Genomic DNA, 25,524 nt, shown 5'->3' with positions numbered 1-25,524 from the left:
TGGATTTCTCTGTTGGAGTGTTTTGAGGTCACTCCTTGTATTTTGGTACAGACCTCTGCAGGTTTATTTCAGTTTGATGAAACTCTAATATTTGCTTTGTACTATCTCTGTCAAGCTGCATTACAAGGAAGGGTTCTTTTCTGGTTTTAGTAAAAGCAAACATTGTTTAAATGCATTTACTGTGCAAACTAATTTAAGGCACTGAATTTTGTTTACAAGTTACAAATACCAGATCCTAAGTATATTCCATGTTCAGAAGTATCTGTATATTCATTGAATAATCTGTTTAATTAATTTGTCCCATTTCTACAATACATTTTTCCTTTGAATATTTCCTTCAGACTTCAACAGAATGTGATTATGCAGGCTAAGTTTTGCGGCCTCCATTAGATATTAAATTTTTTTAGATATAGAAGTTATTTTTGCACATGCATGTGTGAGGAAAAAAAAAGGAAGTCTCAGCACTGTGCAGGCACTGCTCAGCAATAGCCAAAGGACTGTGTGTTATTGACAGTGTTTTGATCACAAATCCAAACTGCCACCATAGAGGCTGCTGTTACGAAGAAAGTTAACTCCATCCCAACCAGGCCAATAGAGGATGGCTGCTTCCTTGGCAAATAGATTTGGTGGGAGATCACAAGGCAATGTGATTTTTGTCAACATATCCCATTTTAAAATCAACACACAATTCCCATGGTACCACGAGCAACCTTCCAGTCAATGTGGGCACATCAAATGAGGACAGGAGGCCCAATGACTTTTTTGTTTTAATGCACCTTGACAGTGGCAATTTTCACATATCTGAGGGAAGAAGAAAGTAGCCATAACATTCCACAAGAAAAGTTGATTGAGTCTGTTTTTTGAATCCAAGTTTCAATGTGATGTGTTATCTATGACAAAAACAAAAAACCCCAAACCAACACATCTTACAGCACAAATTCTTTCCTCTGGTCAGTCCTCTTACGGTAGTGTACAACTTTATTAATGCTACTAAAACTGTAATGCTTTAGTCTTTTGTCTGAAAACTGTATAATCTGGTGGCAAACAGAAACCTAGTGTTCTTAGCTTTGATTGCTTTTGAGTTTACATCTTGCTTGAGCATTTGCTGTCAGCCATGGGGGAAGCATGGAAAGTGTTACATTGGGACTCAACACAAAGGCACTGGAAAGCATTAAATAGTGTAGCCAAAGTAGCATGCCAGATATTCTAACTTCAAGCAATATGGTGTTTGACATTTGTCTTTCAAATAGAAGCATTATGTTCTTTACCACTCTGATTTCATCCTGTGCTATATTCCTTTTCTTGTTCCACTTTCTTAATAGAATTGCAGAAACAAGTCCTAAAACATTGTAATTATCGTATTGCTAATATTGAGGTTGGTCTTTTAAGTCTCCTTTCTAAAACTAACTGTTAATGACCCTCTTAGTTCCTTGGGTTTCAAAGGCTTACTTCATTTGGTTATGAATTTTTTTTTATAGTCTATACTCAAAACATAAAATCTAAGCCCTTCAATGCCTCTTCAGTTGTGTGTTGTAGCAGGGAAGGACAGGGCAACAAAAGAATTGGGTTAAATACTTTGTTTCTACAGTATTTTATTCTACAGTTTTCATAGTTCAGGTACTACAGGGTTACATTGAAAAACCTTAAAGTTGAGGAGTTTATTTAGACAAATACTCACTAATTTTGTAAGTGCAATTTGACCAAGTGAAAAAGAAAAATAAAATTGTTGGTTTTTTTCCCCCCACAGGAAATGCTTGTTTTCCTTGCGTAGCATTTTATGCCTTTTATTTATATTCCTAAGTAGCATTTTATATGTTACAATGTTGATGCATACATTTTTTGTTGCAGCAGGTTCTTGCTGATATGTGTACAAAAATGTCATTAATATTCTTGAAAAGTGTTCAGAGTGAAGTTTGCAAATCACTTTTATCTGCAAAAGAAATTTACTAAGAAAAAATAATTTTTTGCCTTTCTCAAGTTTTTTTCTCTCCTTTGTTATTAATCTGCTTGTGTTACACAACAGATTCATGTGAGTAAGTATCACACCACAGTAACTGGTTTAGAGGCTTTTTAGAATTGGAGGTCCTGTCATATCAGTTCAGAGTAAGTGCAACTGCTGTTAGATTAGAGGAAAGTCTCTTGCTGATCTCGTTGAAGATTAACAAATGCTGTCTCTTTGCTGGGAAGAACCAGAAAATCATCTTTCTGAAGCAGAACCAGCCAACCCAAACTGCAGCCTTAGGGAAGCCCAGGGTTCAGGGAACAGCACTACTTTAATAAACTACTTGTGAGTGTTTCTGTTTGCTTTGCTTCTGCTTGTGAATGACAATCACCCGAATTTGTCAACATGCTGGTAATGTAATCATTAAATTATAATTTGTCTAGATATAATGTGTCCTCTGTTCTATATGTGTAGTGTATTTAACTTTGGAACAAGCCTAGTGAGAAAGCTTTTTATGATTGCATTTATATTTTTGTGAACATTTCTTAATTGCAACTTCACTATTTACTATGAAGTGTACTTTGTGTCATTGGAATTGTTCTCATGATAGAATCATATTTAGGGGAAACCGTTATCTTTTTTTGGTAATGAAAAAAATGTGAAAACTGTATCATTTCTGCATATAGCATTCACTTTATAGGGTTTCAGAAGTTTATTAATTTTGTAAAGAACACTAGCATGTGGGAGTTCAATGTGTAAACATCAAGCACTTGATTGCAATTAGCTGGGAGACTGGCAAATTGTCTTTGGGAGGGTAGTTAGGGACTAATTGTGTCCAGACAGGATTGGTCCTGGTTACAAACTGTTGCTTTACGGCTGAAGCAAGACTTTTTTTAATGTGAGACAGTTATTATTTTTATTCATAGTGCTGTCTCTTTCCCCAAATATGCAAGGTGCCACACAAACATGTATGAGAACATGGTCTGTGTCTAAAGTGAACTGTAATCAACATGAACTATAAAAAATATTGCTTATTTTTAAAACAGTTGAATTTTCCCAAATGGCAAATCTGGTTTACTAGTGGATTGATTCTGATGATCAGGAATGTGTCACATGTATATTTATACATGCAGTACTATAAATACGATATGGTTTATTTTGGCGCTGAAGTGCCAAAGACCCATCCACTATTACAGCACTTACTTGAAATATATAATCTTTAGTATCAGTTGTTCTAGCACTGAAGAAGGGTAGGCATCAATTTTCTCATACATTTTTTTTTGGTTTCTTTTTTGCCTTTCAGAGTGCAAATTCACCTGCGCCAGTGGTAAATGCTTGTATCTTGGTTCGTTGATTTGTAACCAACAGAATGACTGTGGGGATAACAGTGATGAAGAGAACTGCCTGCTTGTAACAGAGCATCCACCTCCAGGCATCTTTAGCTGTAAGTACTGGCTCTTTGTGTGCATCCGTGTATGTATGTACATACAAGTCTGTTTGGAAACTTGGTCTGCAGTATGATATCAAGGGAGAGTGAGACAGAGAAAGTAAATGCTGTTTTTCTCTGCACTAGCACGCTTTCTCTAGGTTTCTAAACATGGAAATTTGTACCTATGCAAAGGGAGTTTGTGTTGCAGACACTAAGGTTATAATCATGTGGATCATATGTGGCCTCTGAGAAAGACAGTGTAATTAAATAATTTGTTTTCCAAAGTTCTAAAAAATATTTTCTGCTTTGTCTGTGTAACAGTCTTTATGCGCTACTAAGACTATTAAGAAAGTTGTAATCTTTCCAGTCATCATTCCTATTGATCAAATGCATTTCATTGGTGCTGAGATCAGCATCATTTGGTAGGTCACTGACCTTTTGTAGGTATATATTTTATATATTTAAAATAGCTTTAGTTGCTATTCTTTAGTGCATAAATATTGCACACAAAGTGCTAGAGTTTGTCACCAGAATTGCTTTTTTAATGCTTTGCCCTCAGTGATGTACATTGAATTCAGACTTTGATTTTTGCTTTTGTTTGTTCGGCAATAATTTATTTTCAAACCACAATTCCTCTTTCCAGATGAGGGGTAAATTTTCCAATAATGTTTCTGATGTACAACAGAAGTGATATTGTGTTACTATTACTTTCCGAATGGTTTGGTTCTGCCAATACTGACATCCCTCAGCATGCTACTTCACTTCTGGTTGTGACTATGGCTTAGGAATATCTGTGTTGTTATTAAAAATAGGAATTGTAAGCAGCATATATCTGTAATTTTTGTAATGAATGCATGGGCCTATAAGCAGGATGAAATCAGTGTAGCGGATTCATAATAGAAAGTCAAATCAAGTGTTGAATATATGCTTTTCTTCCTCTGCCTTCTAACCTCCAAATGAACATGTTCCTAAATGTACTCTAAATTCTTTTAAGTGTTTTTATACTTTGTGGTACTTTGGTACCTCTGCAGTGATTTCAGTGGCTTTGAAATAAAAACGACCTATATATATTTTTTGTGCTATTTCATTTTATTTTTGTTTTAATTTGTTTGGTTTTCAATGGAACTCTCTCCAAAGCCCCAGGACAAGTTGGTGATGGGTCCAGACCAAAATGTCATGTATTTGCCTATAACCTTGGCTTTTGAGTTGTGAAAAAGTTATACCTTATTATTTCTTCATGCAAAACTTATAAGCATATCTTTAAAGTTCATATAGATGAAATTTTTTTTTTACTAGGATACTGTACAGCTCTTCTCTTAAACCAAGCCAGTACAACCATTTGTCCAAAAAGGGCCATGAAAATCACAGTGGTAGCAGGTGGAGGGAAGGGCTTTGGTGACAAGCGGCAGCTGGGGCATCGCAGATGGTGGCCCTGCACAGCTGCAGTGTGACAGTGGCACCCTGTTTGTTCCCAGGTGGAACTCCTAGCTGGAACTTTCCCAAACCTTCTTAATCATGGGGTCTCATAACCTAGACACCGGTGGTTTTTCAGGACCCCTCTGTGTTGGTGGCTGTCATGCAGTAATCACAGCAGCGTGATCCAGGATCTGCAAACTTCCTGGTCTTCCCCTAAGTCACATCTGTCCTCTCAGGCATTGCTGTAGCTCCCGACAGGCACGTTTGTGCCTGAAGACAGGCATGCCTAAAAGGGAGCAGTGCTGGTCAGCTGGCTAGTCATCCTCTCCCCTCCAGCAACAAAGTTTATCTGGACCAAGCCGAACTAAACGTGTCTCTGAAAAATGTTCAGCAGCAGCTTTCTACTGCTTTCATTGCAGTTGGTGTGTTTCATGATCCTGTCTCTGTAAAGTCACGCAAGTCAAGCTGGCAGAATTTTTCTTAGTTTTCAGTGGACTTGGAGAAAAATAGCTTCTTACTCAAATCAGCCTTTTACAGATGTGAGGACTCTTACCACTCATCTGTTAGTTACCCTCTGTGAGAGTTAAAAAAAAAAGCCAAAACCCCCCAAACCCCAAAGTTCCTTTGTATTAATTGTTTCCCTAAATCTGTTGTATTCGTTCATTTTCTGATTCTTTCTAAAATATGATGTCCAATAGTCCTGCTATTTGAGACCTCCCAAGTATTGAGTGAAGAGGAATAATTAGGTAAACAGTCTTATTAAGTCCTTCAAGAACTGCGTTTGCTGTTTTTGCAACAGCGTTGCAAATGAGGAGTTTGTAGAGGAAATATCTGATGCATTGCTAGGAGCATTTGGAAGTGTTTAACTTTTTGCTTACTTTGTAGCAGAGAAAGAAATTAATTATTTGTTGCATTTGGGGATATTGACAGTGTCTGTACTTTTTCATTGCAATAAGGACTGTGTGACAAGTACTGGTAAATAAAGGGACTTCAGTTTTAAGTAAAAAAACCAAATCCCAGTGAAACAGAATCCTAATGGTGAAACAAAGAGAAAAAAGATTGAAGCCAGATGGAAAAATAATACAACCATAAACAGTATTTAAGTTATATTTATCATATTTTGGCTGTTAAACAGACTACTACATGGTAGAAACCAGCACCACTCAGTAATAGGAAAGAACATTATTATGGACATGTCAGTTGGTTGTGATGGCTTGTTCCAGCTTTGAAAAAATGTTTTTAGAATACTTGCTGAAGTGAGGTCCCCAGGCCTTAGAGGGATGACATGTTGAATTAAGAAATGTGTGCATGCTTTTGCTCAATGATTTTAATGGGGATCCCTACCAGAGTACACCCGAGTGTATGCTCTTGACATGTCCCAGCTGAGGAGGCTACCTCTCAACATAAAACTACATACATTCATTGGCCTCTAATTAGTAAAAGGACAGTAATACAGCTCAATAAGAAGAAAATGAGTGTTAAAAAAAAAAATCACTTGAATCTCAAACCAAGAATTTCTTTCTGATCAGTGTTATATATCAACTCTGTTCTTGCATCTTCTTGCTTGTGTGCAGTCCTTAAATGGGAAGGAAACTGTTGAAAGGAACCACTTTTAAGTTTGTGCCGGTCTACATCCAAGCAGCGTGGCCTCTTTCTCTCATGGACTGCCCTTGCCTTTACCTACACCATGTTTTCACTACAGTGGTATGCCTTCCCCTCAGCTGTTTGTTCAAAGAATCCCTTTCTCATGCCGTATTCAAACCTTCTATCCTCCTGTGGTGGAAAAAATATTCATCTCATTTCACAGTTATGCAAAGAGTGCCCCCAAACAACGTCTAGATAAATAAATTTTCATATGAAAATTCTACTTTAGTTTATTTAAGCAATATGTGCCCTGTTAGCAGTAGCCCATATTTCCCCGCTACTGAAGCATTTCTCATTTGTGTTCTTGCCAGCAGCCAAATCCAGAATGTCTTCTTGGAGCTTTTTGTTTAGTTTAGTTAAGTTGCATGAGCAATGGTATAGAAAGATAATTTTTTGTGGGTGATCTGCTTCCTGGATCTCATGATTATAGGAGATACTATCTTACTGTGTTGGAGAAGTTTAGATCCCCTAGACCTAGTGTTCCTCTCTCCTTGCCATTCTTATATATATTCACTGTGATAACTGTTTATTCCATCTTTTAAACAACAGAATGGTTGAGGTTGGAAGAGACCCTAAAAGATCATCTAGTTCCAACACCCTAATCATGGTAGAGACACCTTCTACTGAAACAGGTTGCTTAAAGCTCCATCTAACCTAGCCTTGAACACTTCTAGGGATGGGGCACCCACACTTTCTCTGGGCAAGCTGTTCCAGTGTCTCCCCACTCTTGCAGTAAAGAATTTCTTCCTAATATGTAATCTAAACTTCCTCTCTTTCAGGCCATTGCCCCTTCTCCTATCACTACATGCCCTTGTAAAAATGTTGCTACTGAGCTCAATGTCTCACCTGTGCACAGTAAAATAAAAGGTGTATTTCTGCAGCTCTTTTGTTTATTAATTTTGCTTTACTGACTTGTACATAGGGCTTCCTTATGCTGCTGCGTGGACAATTTATTCTGTATAGCACAGAGAAATCAGAGGGCAGCTGAGGGAAATCTGTACCACATCTGAGGTGTGTTAGAGTCTGATTTTGGATGACACAAGCTTCAGTCCAGCAAGTTGGTCAAAATACATACTAAGGCATTTAAGCTGAACATGTTAAGGTAACAGCTTGCCTGGTATATGTTGGGACTCAGGTTTGGTGATGCACGTTGAAGCATGCCTACCCTCCTCAGTGAGGACACCCCAGTGTTATTGCAGGGAAGCAGGTCGCTTTCTGCATAGCCCATGTCAGCTTTCAGTAGGGCTACTTGTTTTTATTTTCATCAGCTATAAAGACTTATTGATTGAGATAATGGAGATGACTGTTCTTTTAACACTACTTGGAGGTCAAGGGTGTACTAAACAACACAAAGGAATGATAGGAAAAGTGAGGTGAAGAGTGGAATTTTAAACATTGCAGACTTGGCCCTGGCGGCAGCTTGCTGCTCCATGTGACCTGCAAAATTTGGACTCCCAAGAACTGAAACAATGTGGCTGCTTCTAGCAGGACACAGTTCGTTTGTTTGAGCATTTCCCTTTGTTTCACAACAAATGATCAGCCTGCCTTGTCCTGCTAAAAGTAAATTAGATTTTGAAATGGGAAGCGTAGTCTGTTGTCTGCAGACTGCAGTGTCCAAGTCATGTCTCATGGAGAAGGGTTGTGATGGTGGAGATTTTAGTTTATATAATTGTTTGGTAGAAAACAGTACAGGTAGTTATCTTTGCTGTGATCAGTACGTGTTTGTGGGCATATCAAACACAAATATTGACAGGCATGAGAATTTACAGGAGAGTGAAATAAGTGAGAATGAATCCTTCTTGTCATGTGCAAATTATGTCTACATCAAATTTCAAGTTGTCAGCATTGATGGAGGTGATGTGTCATGGCTGTTTTGGCATAGAAGAGTTTGCTGTAGGAGTTCATTTTCCTCTGCAAGGTAAAAAAACCCAAACAAATCAAATATATAGCTCTCCCTTTCACCACCCCCACCTACTGCTGTCAGCTCTGAGCCTTGTAGGGATCTGCAGGGGGTTGGAGAATGATTCTGTTTTAAAAACAAAAAGCTCAATCAAAGGAAAATATTTTGTTTAAAGAGACCTTTGGCATCCCCCTCTGACTGTGACACCGAATTTGTGCAGATAAAAACAACCGCTTAGATTTACATTTTGATTGTGCTTCTTCTTTCATGTGTGCCGGGCTGTCCCACTTCAGGTGAAATTTATCCATTTCTTTAAATATTTAGCAGTCTAGCGTTGATGTTAATGAAAGTCTGGCACTGCTATTTTGAGCATTGCAACAATGATAGTAATTTTCAGTGTCAGATTACTGCTTCTCGGAGGAAAAGGGAGATGGGAGGAGGGAAGAGCAGGAAAAAAAAAAAATTGTTTCGGCTCTAATAGAGTTTGTCATCAGCCTGGCTGTGCCAGACAGATGGATCATGAATACTGTCTAGACGCTCTCTGCCTGAGTGGAGCTGTGGTCTCTAAGGACAAGCAGTGAGACGCCGGCTTAAGTGACTGGGGAAAGTCAGGACGTGCTCCCCTCTCACCAGATAGCGATCCGGGCTGATCCTGCCCGGCGGTGCTGCGAGCCGGTCAATACCGATCTCAGCTGAAACTTGGCTATTATGGGGCTTTAGGGGGGAAAGGAGAGGGATGTTGTTACGACGGTATTGATTTCAGTTGCATCTGCCCAGGGACCGCGGGGCGATTTAGCCGGGAGTATAGATCTCGGGAGGGGGTGGATTGGGAGAGCTATCATCTGGCCGTAAAGCATATGCATGAAACTGCACAGTCACCTGTATTTAGCGATTGCTTTAGTCACAGTATATGCTTGAAAATGCTTACTTGCTTGCTTATGTTTTCTTTATTTGGCCCACTTGTTCAGAAGGATTCATTTCTTCTCCCTACCCGGGGCTCCCTATGTCCCTCGCTGTTAAGATGAGGTTACATGAGGCTGCCTACAGTTTGGAAAGGAGAAGCTGTGGTAACCAGGTGAGACCCATAGCCTAGGGCGGATCTTGTGCTGTTTAGTGATCTCTCGTGTACTTATCCCTTCTCTGTCACTAAGCACAGTTAATGATAAAGAGATTTCTAATGTAGACAGAGAGATAAATATTTTTTGACGAGTGGAGTTTTAACAAAAACTCAGTGTGATTCGTATGCTAACGCATTTAAAAAGCAAGAGGTTCTCTGGGGTTCAGATTACGGAACAAACCATATCGCTCTGGATTTCAGTTCTGTGTATGTGTAACTAAATACTAAATAGATATTTCTATTTAGAAAATCCAGTTGATTTTCAGCCTGTAGTGCAGTCTTGTTTCTTGAAGTGCTATAAGTAGATTCTGTGCTTTGTTTTGAAATAATTTCGTCTTTGCTTACTTTTGAAGCACATCATGGAATGTTAGCAAATAATAGAAGCTTGAAAATTTGAAAAAAAAGTAAAACATTAAGGTGACTGCTGTATTTTCCCTTAATATTTTGTATGTATTTTTTAAAACCACTTTATTCTCTGATGTTTGATAAATGGAATAGAATGCTGGTCTCATGAATTCTGTAACAAAACTGCAGTGGAATTCAGTAATGCTAGAGGTTTACCTGTTCTTCATCTGGAGCCTTACACTGTTAGTGACTCGGACAAGCCAGACACACACATATGTGGCCAATAACAACCATGAAGTATGCTGGTAGCACATCAGGTATTTGCATCTGCTTATAAACAGGGCTGAACTCGGCTACTGGTAAGGAGTTTCCATGTCCCACAAAGTTTCCAGCTGAACATGAATCATATTTTTACAGTTAATGAGAAAAGAAAGAAAAATTCATGATGCTGTGCTGTTGAAAATGTGGGAATCTCACTAGTTCTGAAATACTGTTTTAGTAATTTGCAGACTATGTAACTCAGTTGTATCACATTTAATTGAGATCTAGAAAAAATGTTTGTTAGATCTGTTTGTGTTTGCTCTTCATACACATTTCATTCACCCCTCCTCCGTTCCTGTTAACTTTTAGGAAACTTCATCCAGTACTACAGATTACCTTTCAGTACAATTATGCTGGGTAATACTGTGCTTTCTCTTGTTCCCTTTTTTGGCTACTGATTTCTTATAGATGCAAAAGAGAATTTTAAGTGCTGAACCTGTAGTTCAGTACTGTATTAAAATTCTCATTCAAAGACTGACTAGCTTAAGGTTGGAAATCCCAGAGCAGTAGTGCCAAGCACAATGTGATTTTGTATCTTACGGATATACTTGACTCTGCAAGAGACCAGAGCTCCTCCTGGACCACTGTGAGGCTGGGAAAAGATCTCCCACAGACTGTGAAGGCACCCTTTTTACACACTGTTTTCTGCACTAGAAGTGCATAGTAACATAAACGTTTCATCAATGCTGGCCTAAAACTCAAGTATGAAAACCACACTACAGTCACAGATCGCAGGCACAGTCTTCCCCTGGAGAGAGGAAGAGAATAAACTATGAGGCAATTATTTTCAGACATTATTTCACGTACACTTAGTAGGTGCTCGAAGAGGACATCAGAAATCATAGAGTGTAACTAAGCAACTTTTGTTACTTTTATTTTCAGTCCACATTAGTAAATATTGTTCACCGCTACCCTTCCTCACTATATTTTCATTTGCAGGTGTCGCATGATACTGTGCACTAGAAACTGCCTAGCTAAACCTCTGTAAATTTTAGATGCTGTTCTGAATTCCTGCTTTGTGAATTTTAAAGCCACTACTTTCCCCATCATTCATTCAATTCACATTGGTTATCGCTGGTAAATACTCATTAGGAGGAGTACTGCGTTTGTACTGTGTTTGCACTTGGCTAGTAGAAGAGTGGAGGAGTACTCAGGAGCTATTTCTTCTGTATAGCATTGGAAGCTGTTCAGGTGCTTAGGTAGTATGAAGATAACTTGTATTTTCATATAGTTTAAAGTTTTTTGTGAGGGTTTTTTTTTAAATAAAATTATTAAAAAAACATGTAAGAAAGGGACACAATCAAACTAGATGACCTTCCTTCTCTAGCAATGCTGCAGCCTGTGATTTGATTGCTTTTTATTCTGCATGCATGTCTGACCATTTATCTCGAGATAACTCTTCATCTCCCTGATGAAATGAACCACCTTAATTTTTCTTGAGCAGGCTCATCGTCTCCTTCTGCTTTAAAGGAACAGCTGAAATGAAGGTGAATTGGGAGTCTGCTTGTAAGTTCTGCTATCAATAAATGCACTCTGAAAACTTTCTGAAGTTTCTATGTAGATTAACCTACAGGATAGTGCTCAAATTGATGCCTGTGCTTTTCAGTGACCTCTGCAGTGGTCTGTACTGTGAGTGAAATGATGTTTTTACCTATCATGCAGTGTTCAACCAAAGCATGTTGCTTTGGTCATTAGTGTGCAGCTATTTTTCTCAGACTGGAAAGCCTGAGAAACTCTTATTTTCTCTATGGTTTTGCAAGCTCTTGAAACTGGAATAAGCCACTGTTGCCTCTTGTGGTTGCTCCCTCACTTGTCCCTGTGCAAGTGTTTGAGAAGCCACACAGGAATTGGGTTGGTGACTGGTCTGATTTGGATGAACTCAGAGAAACTTCCACTTTCTTTTGGCTAATGTCATGTCTTTGATTCTGTTCTCAGCTCAGCTGTGCAAACTTTTGTGCTTGCACAAAGCAGAGGAAAGTACAAGTGGCTCTGTTCAGTGGTGCTTTATCCTTGACTGGTTTAAGGGTTCCATGCCTTAGTCCTTGCCTCTTTACAGTATATGCTAAAAGGCCTTTCCAGTATATGCCAAAAGAGTTTGGGAATTAAGAACTAACTGTTGCTTTCCTTTTTCACCAATTCTGAAAATCTTATCATTTGTCACTTTTTGTAATAGAGAAATGAAACAGAAAAGTGAAGCATCAGAATGGGTCTTTCGTGACCACTCATGGGCCTGGGTTCATTCAAAATGAATTCTGTTCTAGGATGATGTAATATACCATTTTGATAACCAAGTCCAGTTTGGCTTAAGTCATGGGGCTTTATTAGAATAATATTTGCTAGTTAAATGAGTACATAGGAACAGCTGTTCTGCTTCAGATCAAAGGCCCAGCTAGCCCAGTATTGAATCTGCCACTGGCCAGTTGCAGATGCTAAGTGAAAGAGAATAGGCAAATTAGATTAACAGTTGTACTTTTTCCAGTAAACCTGATTCCTTGGAGGAATGCTGCACTGCTTTGCATGAGGAGCATGGGATTTATGTCCTCTGGAGAGAATTTGGCATTTAGAAAGGGCAGGAATTGAGATAAAAAGTCTCATTTCACAAGTGTGAGAATGAGTGAAGATCCACCAACCCTTTGCTAACCAGTAGATGTGTGGGCACGTTGGTTACTTTATATGCAGCATATACTTTCCCTGTTAAGGCATTCTGAATGTAGGACACAGGCTAGAAGGTGCTGAATTCATGTTAGCCGGAAAGACTATTTGCCTGGGTCTTTTCACTTATTTTGTGAAGAACAGATATTTTCAATTTCCCTAGGCTTACTGTTTTTTTTTCTGGGTGATGTTGGGAGTTTTTTTAGTCAGGATTTCTGGACTGCATGACAGCTTTATATTTAATGGTGAATCAAGTTCATCTTGTGATCAAAGTAGGCTTAAATTTGTCTTAGCTGTTTAAGAAAACAAATGCATGCACAAAGCTTACTGCATGTAGAAAACACAGTTGTCACCTGTGACTGTGCAGCACACACAGGCATTAAGTACTGTGGGAGTACGTGTGTATATTACAGCAGACTTGCACTCTGTTTTATATACGTGCATGTTGTATGCAAACCTACAGAGGGAATACAGACTGGTTAGTGTTAAGAAAAATATCATCAGCAGAGAAATATCTGTATGTCAGTGTGTCAGCTTCTGTGAAAACACAAATTGGAATTTCTGTCTTTGTTTAAAAATAGCCAGTTTTTAATTACAGTTTTAGGGTTAAAATCAAGGCTAAAGGAGAATTTCACATTCTGTTTAGACCATCAGTGACACAGTTGACCAACTCTTTATACAGAACCACTGTTAGGAGCTAAAGAAAAACAGATCAAGACAATGAGTTGTTAAATGTGTTTTGTATGTGTTAGATGACTTTTCTACCTTAACAATAGTCTAGGAGACTAGAGATGAGAGTAACACAGCATTAGTCCAACCATACACAATAACATCACAGCTCTACTTATCTTTCCAGCAGTATTGCTACACTGGTAGCTTCCTCTTTCCTTCTCAGTTTTCTCCTTGTTCTTTCATGCTGTTTGGTATCACTGTGTCATAGTTTCATGAAAGCAAGACAGATTAAGGATCTAGGGGGTGTAGAGATAATAGTGACGCACTACGTGAATACCGAGTCTGACACCTAGTAGCACCTTGATAGAAATAGAAAGCTGTGATCACAGTATTAAAATATGCTAACAAGCTGAAGGAGCTAATGGGCTTAATTTTTACAGTACAGATGTTCATCTGACACTTGTGCTGAATGCAATAACAAATGTGTGGGGGCTGGTGGTGATATTATTGTGTTCTTGGCAGCACAGTTCTCCAAACCAATTTTCCTTTTTTGATATTTTACAAAGATTTAGAATGTTCTTTTTTGTGGTCCAAGATAAAAAATGTATAAACAAATTGGTATGACTAAGGCTCATCTTTATTCACACAGGGGGTTCTGAGAGATTTGGTGCACCCATGTGTTTGGTGGTGGGGACTGGTGTTTCAGTTCTTGGATAGTTCACGCTCTGCATCTCCTACTAAATTTCAGATAGTTTTATTGTTGTTGATTTCAAAACCTAGTTCATCTGGCTAGAGTAAACCATCTGTTTTGAGAAACTGTAGAGCCACAGTCTGATGTAAAGGTCATCTCCCTGTGTTTTCTAGAGGAGAGTCAGTAGTCTCCTGGAGAACAGTCACAGTGGCCTGTGTTCCACTCCAGTACGTCAGCCTGATGACCCATCTCATGGCATTTCATGTGTTCACTCTCTTCCTTCGTGGTCAATGCTTTGCAGCTAATGCAAGAATGATACTGCCATTTTGCAGAATCCTTCAGCTGTGTCAATAGAAAACAATCTTGATTTATTTCCAGGAGATTCAGATATTCCTGAAGAAATTACCTTTCTTACCAGTCAAAGATTTGCTAAACATTGTTGGGAATCATTATGTTGCAAACCTCTTTTTTTTCCACTCCCTGACAAAGGTACTGGCATGTTTGTTTTAATTACCAGGATGAAAGGTGCATGTGGCTTTTGTTTGTAGTAAGCTGCTGCTCTCACTGTGAATACCTGTCACTTCTGATAGGTTGCTACAATCTAGATGATCAGTCAATTGGCCCTGAGTATTTGGGGCTGGTGGTGCTCCTCCAGCAAATGCGTTTGCTATGTTATGTAACACAGGTTTCAAACCACATCCCCTTTTGACAAGTCTCTTAGATAATGTATGAGGAAAAGAAATTTCACTAATGTTAGAAAACTAAAGGAAGGACTGAAATGATATGAGGATTGGAAGACTTGGCAGTCAGTGAATAGGTCTCTCCAACAGTTCCAAGTTTGCTTAGCATTTCTGCCACAAACTTCCTGTACAACCCTGATCAAATCATTATTTGTTTTTTCCTTAATTTCTTTATTTAAAAATGGAGATAATGATGTTCATCTACTTTGCAGAAGTAATAAAAGAAGATTAAATTTTTATGTGGTCAAAAAACATGCAAAGAGATGTTAAACTGTAATAACCTCAGAAAATGGGTGTTATGTACTGGAAAAAAATACAATTATAAGCTGACAGAGAGAATAAAATTAGAAAGTCTGTACTTTGTGTTATACATTAACATTGACACTTGCTGTCCAATATTAAGAAATGTATATTTAATTTTTCACTTGTATGTCAACATCTAAGAGCAAGGAAATAGATATGCTCGATAGTTTCTAAGTTGGTACATAATTTGCATTAAAATGTGACTAGAGACAGAAGAAGAGGAGGGATTTTCATCAGTCAACTACAATTCCACAATTAGAACAGAATATCTTAAAACATGGTGAATGTAATGCAATGTAATGATGTTTAGTGGTGTTTTAGTGAAGTTTGAAAAAGAACATCAGAAGAATTTAATCAGATGAGGTCAGCAGTCAACAGGATGATGGATGAAATTCAATCCTGATGAATGCAAAGTAATTCATACTGGAGGGCAAAGTATTAATACATTTTATTAGGTCCTAATTAATTGTGTAATTTAGGAAAAGGACCACTAAAAAGCATCACTATGAAAGGCTGAATGAAGACCTCTTTAGAGAATATAGTTGTGGTCAGATTAAGTATTTTGAGTCAATAAAAATAGGATGTGAAATGTTATGATGCTGCTACATAAATCAACATTTCACCTTTATTTAGAATGCTATCTTCAAGTGTTGCTGTAGCACAGAAACATGTTGTGGATGTAGAAAACATAGGAAAACAGCAGAAGGAAGTTGTGAACAGACCTGGATATGAATAGAACCCAAAAGGATTGGAATTGTTTGCTCATGAGTCAAGGTAACTGGTGGGGAAATAAAAAGGTATACAGAACTATGGATGTGGAACAGAGGTGGCTCAGGCACTTAGGCTGTGTGGTAAGCTTAGAAGACCACTCAGTACAATTCAAAGCTGATGCGAAAGAAATTTTTTCACACTTTCTGTCTTTAGGCTGTATAGCTCATTACCATACAATGCTTTTGGGGACAGGATTTAGCAATATTTAAAGAAAGGAGGCCTCTGAACGCTGAGTCCACTTGTGTGTAGTCTATCCAGAGGGTAGTAGTTAGGAAACACATAAGGCTGAGGTTTCAGGCATTAAATTAATTTCTAGCTATAAGATTGGGTTGAGAGCTTGAGAGGACATTTTCTTATTCTTTTGGAGAACTGAACATCCTCATCCCGGAAGACAAGCACATAGGTTCCTAAGTGGGGTGTGAAACTGAACTCCATGGTAACGGGCTTGGAATACTGTTCATGGCAGCTTTGATCGAAGTCCTTACGTGCAGATTCCCTGACTTAAGTAATTTCTGATATTGCATGTAACAACCCTCTGTCATATCTTATAAAGCAGAAAGCTGGACTGTCTTGTCTATCTGTTTTCATAGAAGGTGGTTAACTAGTGAGGCTGGCACATTGAGTTGCTCAACAAGTGAAAACTGTGGTCTCTCTGTCAGCCTGTGCTGTATTACCTATTGCACACCACGCTGTAGCCCTGGGAGGGGTGTTGAGCACATCCCCAGCACAGGAGAGCACAATGACTGGAAGAGCGTACTAGGAATTGCAGAGGAAGTCGGTTTAAGCAAGCACGGTTTGGAATTAAATGTGTTGCAATATGGATTGGTATTTGATTCTTTGAAGTTTCCTATGGCTCTTCCGTCCATTAGGCTCATGTAGTTAATAAACCAGACATTGAGAAATGTCTACTCCTTAAACAAGATGTACTGAACTTCATATGTAAATGCTCAACAGTAGTGGACGACATTTGTAGATCTTCTAGCAGGAGGTGATAACAGTTTCTTTGCTTATTGCAACATAAGCTATTAATTAGGACTTTCAGAGAGAAATGTGTGTAGGCTGTGAACATGCAGAGTGATACAGAGAGGTGGGAAACAGATGTGTGGTCACATATGCACCAGCCAGCTATTACTCAGATACCATCCCTCTGCTAATTAGCAGCTGGAATGTTGAATAACGTTGGTGTTTGTGTGATTGCTTGAGTGCAGTCCTGCATCTGGTTTTCACACTTGTCTTAATCGCTACACAGTGATAAGTAGCATGCTTCAATTAAAACTGTTTTGAAAGTGAGGTATCTAGAACTTCCTAGTTACAACACATTAATTTCTTGGTGTAGATTACTGTAAGTGTAGGGCCATCAGCTTTCTGTACCCTCGAAGGGCCAGCATTTAGGTTAACACTGGAGAGGAAATCTGACTCATCCATTTTGCTCCCTGTCACGCTAATGAACCCAGTCTCTGCCATCTCAACTTTAAACTACCCCCTTGGTGATTCTCACTGTACCTCTTTCAGTGACAAGTCAGCAAAAGCAGCCAATTTCTGAGCTGCCGTAGCTGGGGGAATTACTTGATAATATTACCTGTATGACAAGAGGCTCCTTAGGAAAACTATTACAATTTATCTAAAGTTTGTATTTTACTGTATTATCTCTAAGATATTTGATACAAAGCGTTAGTATTTCCAATTGCTATACATCCTAAAAATACATGTATGCCTGCACATACAAGTGCATATATTCTTAGAACAGACTTTTTTCTTTTGTGAAGTCCAGATCCATGACACGTTTCAGTCCTGCACATCATTATAGGAACAGGCAGTACCAGACAACACAATTATTGTTGCCACACTGGGGGTATAAACTATCTACTGCTCTGTACTGTGCTTTATTCCAGGTAAAAAGACACATCTGTAGATCAGAAAGAGTGACTCTAAATTTGATGCCAGAACATAAATGCAGAGATGATTTTTTCTCTGATCCAGTTTCTGCATTTGTAAAATGTTTCTCATGCTTTCCTGAAACATCTTCCTTCTTTATCTGTATGAAAAAGCTTGTGAATTAAAAGAGCGCTTCTAATCTTCCAGGTAACTGGGGAAATAATCCCTCTTACCCCCCTCTCCTTCTGCCCCTCTTTATCTTCCCTCCCCACATAATGCTAAAACATTGTTTTTCCTCCCACAGTTGAAAGGTGTATTTTGCAGAATACAGATGAGATATTTGTTGGCTAGCAAAAAATAAAGCAAAACAAGAGACACATCTTTCAAGTACAAATGGAGCTTTAGAGATCTCTGTTGGAGAGCCCAATTTCTATGTGAGCACAACTGTTTCTCCATATTGCCTGGAACACTTCAGTTATATATTTGGCCACACTTTCTATTATGGATTCTCTAAAGACATAATTTGTCAAGCTAATAACTGTGTACAAAAATGTTTATGCACAATAAAAATGGATTTCAGAGACTTTTGAATTGCACCCACAGATACAAATTTTTGCAGTACTTTGCAATATACTACACTGGATTAGATAATAGTAATAATAATAAATAGGATTCCTTTCTCCATTTGGCAGGGCTAACTGAGCTTAGCTGCTTTGAACCATCAGTTAGATTTTTATTTCTTTAAAAATTTTTCTAAATTTTGGCCTCTCTAGTGAAGAAGCAGAGTATTATTTCAATATCAAGATCTTGCTTGCATAGCATGTTTTCATTACACTGGTGGTTTCTGACCGAAAAAGAATGATCACAGACTTTATAGCGTATTTATAACTAGGTGGATAAATGTTTATTATAGGAAATGTGTGTATTTTTTTAAATCTAGGTAGAAAATTTACCTTAGTAAACTACAATAGAAATTATTGCCTTTAATTATGTTATATGCCATAGTCAAAAGGTATATTTGTCCCTGATTTCAACGGCAGCTAAGTCGTCTAAAGTAAGAGGCTAGACATACAAATGTGTTCTATATGTGACCATAGTAGCTATTTCAGTGAAGGATTTAAGTAGACAGAATGTAATTATCCCTATTGCAAGACTAATACACAAGGGAAAAATGCCATGGGATTTTGTAATAGTGACAAGTGGTCAAGACATTACATTTATGCTTTGCTAGTTTTACCAGCTGTGTCTCATTCCATTATTCAGACAGATAGACAGACAGACACACACACCTTTCTTCTAATTAATTATAGTTGTCGACCAGTGGTGGGGGAGGGGAAAACAACTCCAGGGATGATTTTCCAAACAAAATCTGATTCCAGAGTTGGGCCACCAACCACTAGAAATCTGCAGATGTGAAATAGGTTTTTGAGGTTTAAAAATATGTGTTCATCACATGAACCTGAAAGAGAAATGCAGTTACTGTGATATTCTTAGTGATCTCCTTATCTCTGTAAAAAAAAAAAAGAAAAAAGAAAAATAACTTGTATTTTTCTGCCTCATGTTGTGTCTGAAGCTGCATCTATGCAGGATTCACAGTGATAAAACATTACCCTGACGGAAACAAGGTGAAGGCAGGGCACTGTGTTTTGGAAACAAGGTTTTAGACTTACTTACAAATGGGCAAGTATAGGTGATGATACCACATAACTTGCATTCCTAATCTTTAGAAAACCCCCTTATATTTCACATGGCATAATATTTCCTTGCCAACGGTGCCTCACTCTGTGATGAAGTACAGTGTTGTGAGGGAGAGCTTGCTGACCACAAACACTGGGAAATTTGACTGAAATGAAAAAAGCTACAAATAAGCAAGTGTTTGAAGATAGTAGAATAGTGTTGTTTTGGGGTCTTTTTCTTTCTTTGGTAGAGGACTAAGGTAGAAGATGGTCTTTTCATGGTACTTGGGTATAAATAGGAGCAAGCATCTAATCCTTTTGGTTGCAGAGGTGTGTGTTTTCCATGTGATTGAGTCACTTGCTCTCCTGAAGGCATCAGCCCTGGTCTCTGAGTCCTACCACTGGCCTATGAATCTTGTCAATATTTTATTTTTCTAACATAAATTAAAGCCTCATCTTGACTTTGTAGCCTCTATTTGAGTCCTTCGCAGGCTGATTTCTGGCCCTTGGCAGCCATAGCATGTTGAAGTTAGTCATGGATAGAACACATTTCATGGACGTGAAGCCCTCACCACACACTGCAGTTTTGCATAGTATTTCCACTGGTTATAGGAATAACTATATTCTGACAGAACTTTTAATTTGTTACATTACATGTCTGTAGTGTACATTGCCTCGAGGAGGTCTCTTAAAAGACTCGAGACTTCCACAAAATACTCCATTGACATACTTAAACAGTGACAATCCTTAGAAAAAGCAGTTGAGGCTTTCTAGGTGTGTCAGTGAAGGATGGAGAAACAGGGTCAATACTAATCAGAGAGTGAACAGATTGGGTGAGATTTGGGAGAGAGACTGGAAGATGGATAACTTGTGGTAGGCAGAGTGAGGCTGCCTGACGAGTCAGTCGGTGGGAAGAAAGCAGCAGGTGTGGCAGGTTGTGGGAAGAAAAAGTTGCTGGAGTTCCCAAAGACATTACCCTGCCTTGCATAGCTATTGCCATCTGAAACTCACTGTATGTGCACATGTGCTGGCCACCCTTCCTTCCACCCAACATGTGCTGATTGTCTTGAAGTCAATTTATCATACCTCCCTGGGTTTTTGGTTCCTACCATTTCTGCAGGAATCGTGTAGCCAAACCCTCATAGTCAGCTGTGGGGCTTATGGTCTTGGGTTTGCAATCAGCCACTCTGTGTGAGTGTGTTAATAGCGAGGATGTCGCTCCAGGTGGAGCACCGCAGATTCTCGTTTATTCAGATACAGGTTATTTAGAGCACCTGATTGCACTTGCTGTGTTTTCATGAGGAAAACAAGAAGCAATAATTTGTCGTTTTAAAAACCCTGTAAAAGTAATTGGGAAATTAAGTGCTACAGGATTAGGGTCCTAATTGCTCATATATGGTGCCTCAGCTCAGGTTAGTGGTGAAAATAGACCTTGTTCTTTCTTACATGGCATCATTCCTTTCACTCCTAAATTAGGCAGTGATTAAAAAGACCTATAACTGGAGTTGTCTGGGGCCCTTTGATAGGGCTGGGTGGGAAGAACCTCGCATTGAAATTATGTGCATTATGAACTGAGTCCAAAGAAGCATTGTTGATTTAGCCGTGCTGGATATCTAATGATTCATTTTGTATGTTACTTTCATAAGAACTAAATACAGAAAATATTCTTAAATTAAAAAAGAAAAGGAAAAAAAAATAGAATGTTTCCAGCACTGTGTATATTTCAGACCTATGGATGACTGGCAGATTAAATACCAAGGACCTGGCATAGCTCTGGTTTAGCTGCAGCTCCGTTGATCATGCTGATGGGCCTGAGGACTAGGGAAAAAGAAAAGTTAGAGGTTATTAGCACCATTGGTGGCAAGGAGGGTTAAATAGCATGAATGTGGAGGAAGCTGTGTTTTAATAGTATTTGTGTTTTTAGTATAAGTTCTTTCATGTCTTCAGTTACTTCAGCAAATACGGTAGAAGAGGTTACTACTTTTCATTTTAATTTCAAAAGAGGTTGAGAACCAGACACACAGAACACATCCAGGGAGGCCTGTTTAGTGTGGACATTCAGAGTAGCAAAATTGGAGCCTGGTAGCATAAAAGAGTCTCTTTTAAAGAGTTTCTTGATGTAGCTAATACATATCACAGCAAATCTGTGTATTGGATAAGCTTCAGCAAATTATGGGCTGGAAGAGAAGGATGGAAGGACTTGCTGATTGAAGGATGATGATTCTCTTAGTGGAGAGATACACTGACAGCTCGAACTGATGCTGAAAATAAACATGTTGAAAACAAATAGTGTGGTGATACCAGTTGTGAAGACTTGAATTCATGCTTGTAAGTAAAAGTACTAAACTTCAGTAAACTGCTTCCATTCACTGAATCATACCTACTGTGTCAGCTGCCCACTGCTGAGGAAAGCAGTGAAAGGGGCTCATTAGGTCTGGCTTCGTCTCCTTTTCATTCATTTGGCACCAAAGCTGGAACTAGCCAGCAATCTCCCCTCCTTCTTCTTGCATCCTGCCATCTTTTGATGTTTTGCCTCCTGAAATCCTTTTTACCTTCAATCAATCCACTTCCTTCTGGGCAAAGTGTGGGTGTTACGATGTCCACTGTCATCTGGAAATTTGACAGCTTTGAGCTTCCTTGCTTTATTCAAGCACTTGGAGAGGGACAATGAACTAGCAAGGAAGATAAAAGGAGTAATTTCGACTTCAGTTTCAGATAAAAGAATCAAGTTTGGTGACATATTCTGGTCTAACAGTATTGCTACTGTTCTTTCTGGCAAAATATATTAGAATAAAATGAATAATGAAATATTCATGCTTTGTCTGCTGGATTTTTATCCTGTCCCTGTGTTGTACACCAGGTTTTGAACCATGTGAAGTTTAATGCAAAAAAATTATCTGGCAGTTTGGCTCCCTCCTCCATTCTCCCTTCTCTCTTCCTCTGTTGGGTCTGGCTGAGAAGGAGTTAATTTCCCCATAGTAGCCCTCACAGTGCTGTGCTTTGCATTGGTAGCTAGAAGGGTGTTGATACTACACCAGTGTTTTGGCTACTGCTGAAAACCCACTACACTTCTCTTTCCACTCCCTTTACGCAAAAGGACAACACAATCAAGTTAAACTAAATACTAAGCAAACTAACAAACTAATTTTAATTAAAATTAAGTGTGATTGGATTTAAGTCCTCCTCATTGCTCATGAAGAAATGGATTTGTACTTCCTACACCATGCCTCCATCAGTGCTCCTGTTTGCTAGATTTTAGTCATCCGGTCCAGAAAGAAAAAAACAACAACTGGAAATTGGTTTCTTTGAATTATTCTTAACATTTTTCAATAAAATGAGCACAATCAGTTTCTTCCTTTGTTTTTTTTCTTGGAAAACTCCATTACATCTGTGTTGGTTGGATTTCATTTCTTTCTTTAGATTTGCCTCCTTCAGCTGATTACAAGGTAATACAGCATGGTATTTTTTTTCTAAGTTAACTTAGCACAGCTAGTTTTGCTGCCTGAGAAGTGTCATCTTTCACCTCTTACTAGTGTAGCTGCACTTCAGTATTTAGAGGTTATATTTTCTTCTGGTTTTTTTTTTTTTTTTTTAATTACTGACTGCAGGAAGGCCAAATTTACACTTACTTTAGAACAAAACTACTTTTGTAAAAATGTGCTGGAAAAAAAATACGCTTTTGCAAAAAAAGAATGGTTATAATGAAACTAATCTTCTCTCCAAGAGCCTTCCATGTGAAGTGCCCCAGAATTATTTTTCAATCTGGCTTGTCCTCATATTTTATTGCTTTCTTGAGTTTTCAAGTTTGGATTTATGTCCCAATTCTTTACTGTTAAAAAAATAATATTCTGGTCAGGTAAGCATTTGTTACTATGACCTTGTAAAATAGGTTGTTTTTCAAATCTGTATGTATTCTGAGCCAAACAGGAAGACTAAAAACTTTTTGATTAGGATTTTGAAGTGTGTATTGACATAAAAATATCCACATTACCTAAACTGGTAAACTGTGATATATTCAACACATGACAGCAAAAGTTTTTTCACATTGGAGGTGTGATTATGATCTATAGAGTAAGTGCAACAGTGCTAATTGAGATGTAAAGTTCTTTGCTGGAAACAAAAATCTGTCAAGTCACATGATGTCATTGCATCCCTCATTTTCATTGGGTCTTCCAACTATTTTCAGAAGCATTGAGCATCTTCAGATTGGTTGTTATGTTCTTGGTGCCTGGGAAAGTAGCCTTCAGTCTTCTGGATCTGTGATCACCCTACCCATTATCCACCAGTGATTGTCCAGAAGATCTAACACCTGCTTTTTCATGGAAGGGAATCAAAGAGCATCTATTAAATTAGAAACTTTCTGGTTTAGGTTTGTAATGATCTCTTAGGGAAGCCATCATGAAAGCAGTTTTCTCCAAGCTAAAATATGTAGGTTGGAGGAAAATTACAGAGAGGTATGTTGAAAAGCAAGAAAACATAGCTGGCTTTTAAACAGCTGCTGCTGTCCTCTGTTGTTAATGATCAGAACTGGCAGTACAGAAGAGAAATAAAAGGGGGAAAAGCCCAGCAGCTCCTGAAGTAAATTTAAAAAGCCAGGGTTTTTAAACCTGGAGCAAGGGTTCCCTTAATAGGGAATAAGAGAACTCTCCGGCATAGTGATCCAACACTGTATCTCTGCATTTTAACTGCTTACCAAACCAAAACATCCTCCCCAATACCAGCAGCACCACAGATTGCTCCCAAACCCAAGCCTGTGGAAGTAGAAGCTGATGGTAGAAAAAGCTACTTGATGTGAAAGAGCAAAGGGGAGTGGTCAAGTTTATCTGGTGGGACTTTACACTGGGTGCCCAGTCTTTGTGTAACTGAAGAGGGACTTTGCATAAAGGACTTACTAATTTAGCATCTTCCAGGAAATCTGCATTTTTTTCATTTTATTTAAGTTCCTTGTACACTGACGCACATATTCCTGGAAAAGGTCAACATCAGCAAGCAGGTGAGTGGGTCAATTTTGTTGACAAGTGCCAGTGAATGACCGAAGAAGGAAATATGTAAAATGAGAATGGGAGAATGACCTGCTAGCAGACAGCAGAATTAAAGGAGAAAGATTTGAGACAATTGAGTGAAAAAAACAGGACAATGTGTACTTAAAATATAAAGACAACAAACTTCCTCAATACCTATATTGGATTGAAAATGTATATTAATATGGAAAAATCTTCAGAAGAATATTTTTTGGACTTTTTTAATCTTACAAGCTCTGTTAGCCACAGCCAGTGGTGTGGTAGGTTGTTTTAGCTTTACGTGATAATTGATATATTTATGTTGCAATATTTTTCTGTCAGACCAGTACTTAAACACTTAAGCTGCACAGTTTAAGGAACTTCACTGTAGTGGTGCGTGCATTACTTGTCAAAGGCTACTAGGGATCTGAACACCTCTATTGCCTGTTTCATGTGCATATATGTATATGAATTCACATATGCATATGTTTATTGTATTGTATTTTATAATACAATAAGTATTGTACAAAAAAGTAATATAAACATAAACTAATACAATATAGTTATATATAATTTAAATTTTTACTCAATATATAAAATAAGTATTGTATATTATAAATAAGTTTTACTGTATCCAACACCATAGGTGAAAACTTAATTGACAGATGTATTCTAAACACTGTAAGACTGTTATAACCCAACTTTTAAAATTCATGGAATGACAGCTATGTGAATAGTAATAATTAATAGATCAGTCTTAATATTTCTGTCTACTCAGAACAATTTAAAACACAGAATAGAATTGTGATAGCATAGTATTTTTTTCAGGATGATTAAAGCTTTTATTAATATCCAATGGTTTTAGGTGCTAGAGCAGAAAATGTCGTAATTGAACGTCTTGAACAGTTTGTGTCTAATTATAAAGAACAGTGTGTAAGCAGAATTTAGTACTTTTTTGGAAGTTGAGGTTAAGGTTAAGCAGGAAGGAAGACTGGGTAATGAATTTTCAGAAAGGAAGAAGAGATAAGTG

General features: G+C 38.1%; 1 protein-coding gene across 2 annotated transcripts in view; it reads left to right on the top strand.

The window, feature by feature from the left end:
- Positions 1-25,524, top strand: part of LDLRAD4 (low density lipoprotein receptor class A domain containing 4) — a 286,166-nt gene that overhangs the window by 133,348 nt on the left and 127,294 nt on the right. For both annotated transcript variants that reach the window (XM_051773843.1, XM_051773832.1), the window contains exon 4: positions 3,246-3,386. In XM_051773843.1, coding sequence (XP_051629803.1) covers positions 3,246-3,386 — 141 coding nt within the window. The remainder of the gene's footprint in view (positions 1-3,245; positions 3,387-25,524) is intronic.

Source organism: Manacus candei, unplaced genomic scaffold, assembly GCF_025592945.1.
Source record: "Manacus candei isolate 608988 ecotype Guabito, Panama unplaced genomic scaffold, ASM2559294v1 h1tg000008l, whole genome shotgun sequence".
Classification (NCBI taxonomy): Eukaryota; Metazoa; Chordata; class Aves; order Passeriformes; family Pipridae; genus Manacus; species Manacus candei.
Note: the sequence above shows the minus strand (reverse complement) of the source record. Positions and strands in the feature narration are given on the sequence as shown.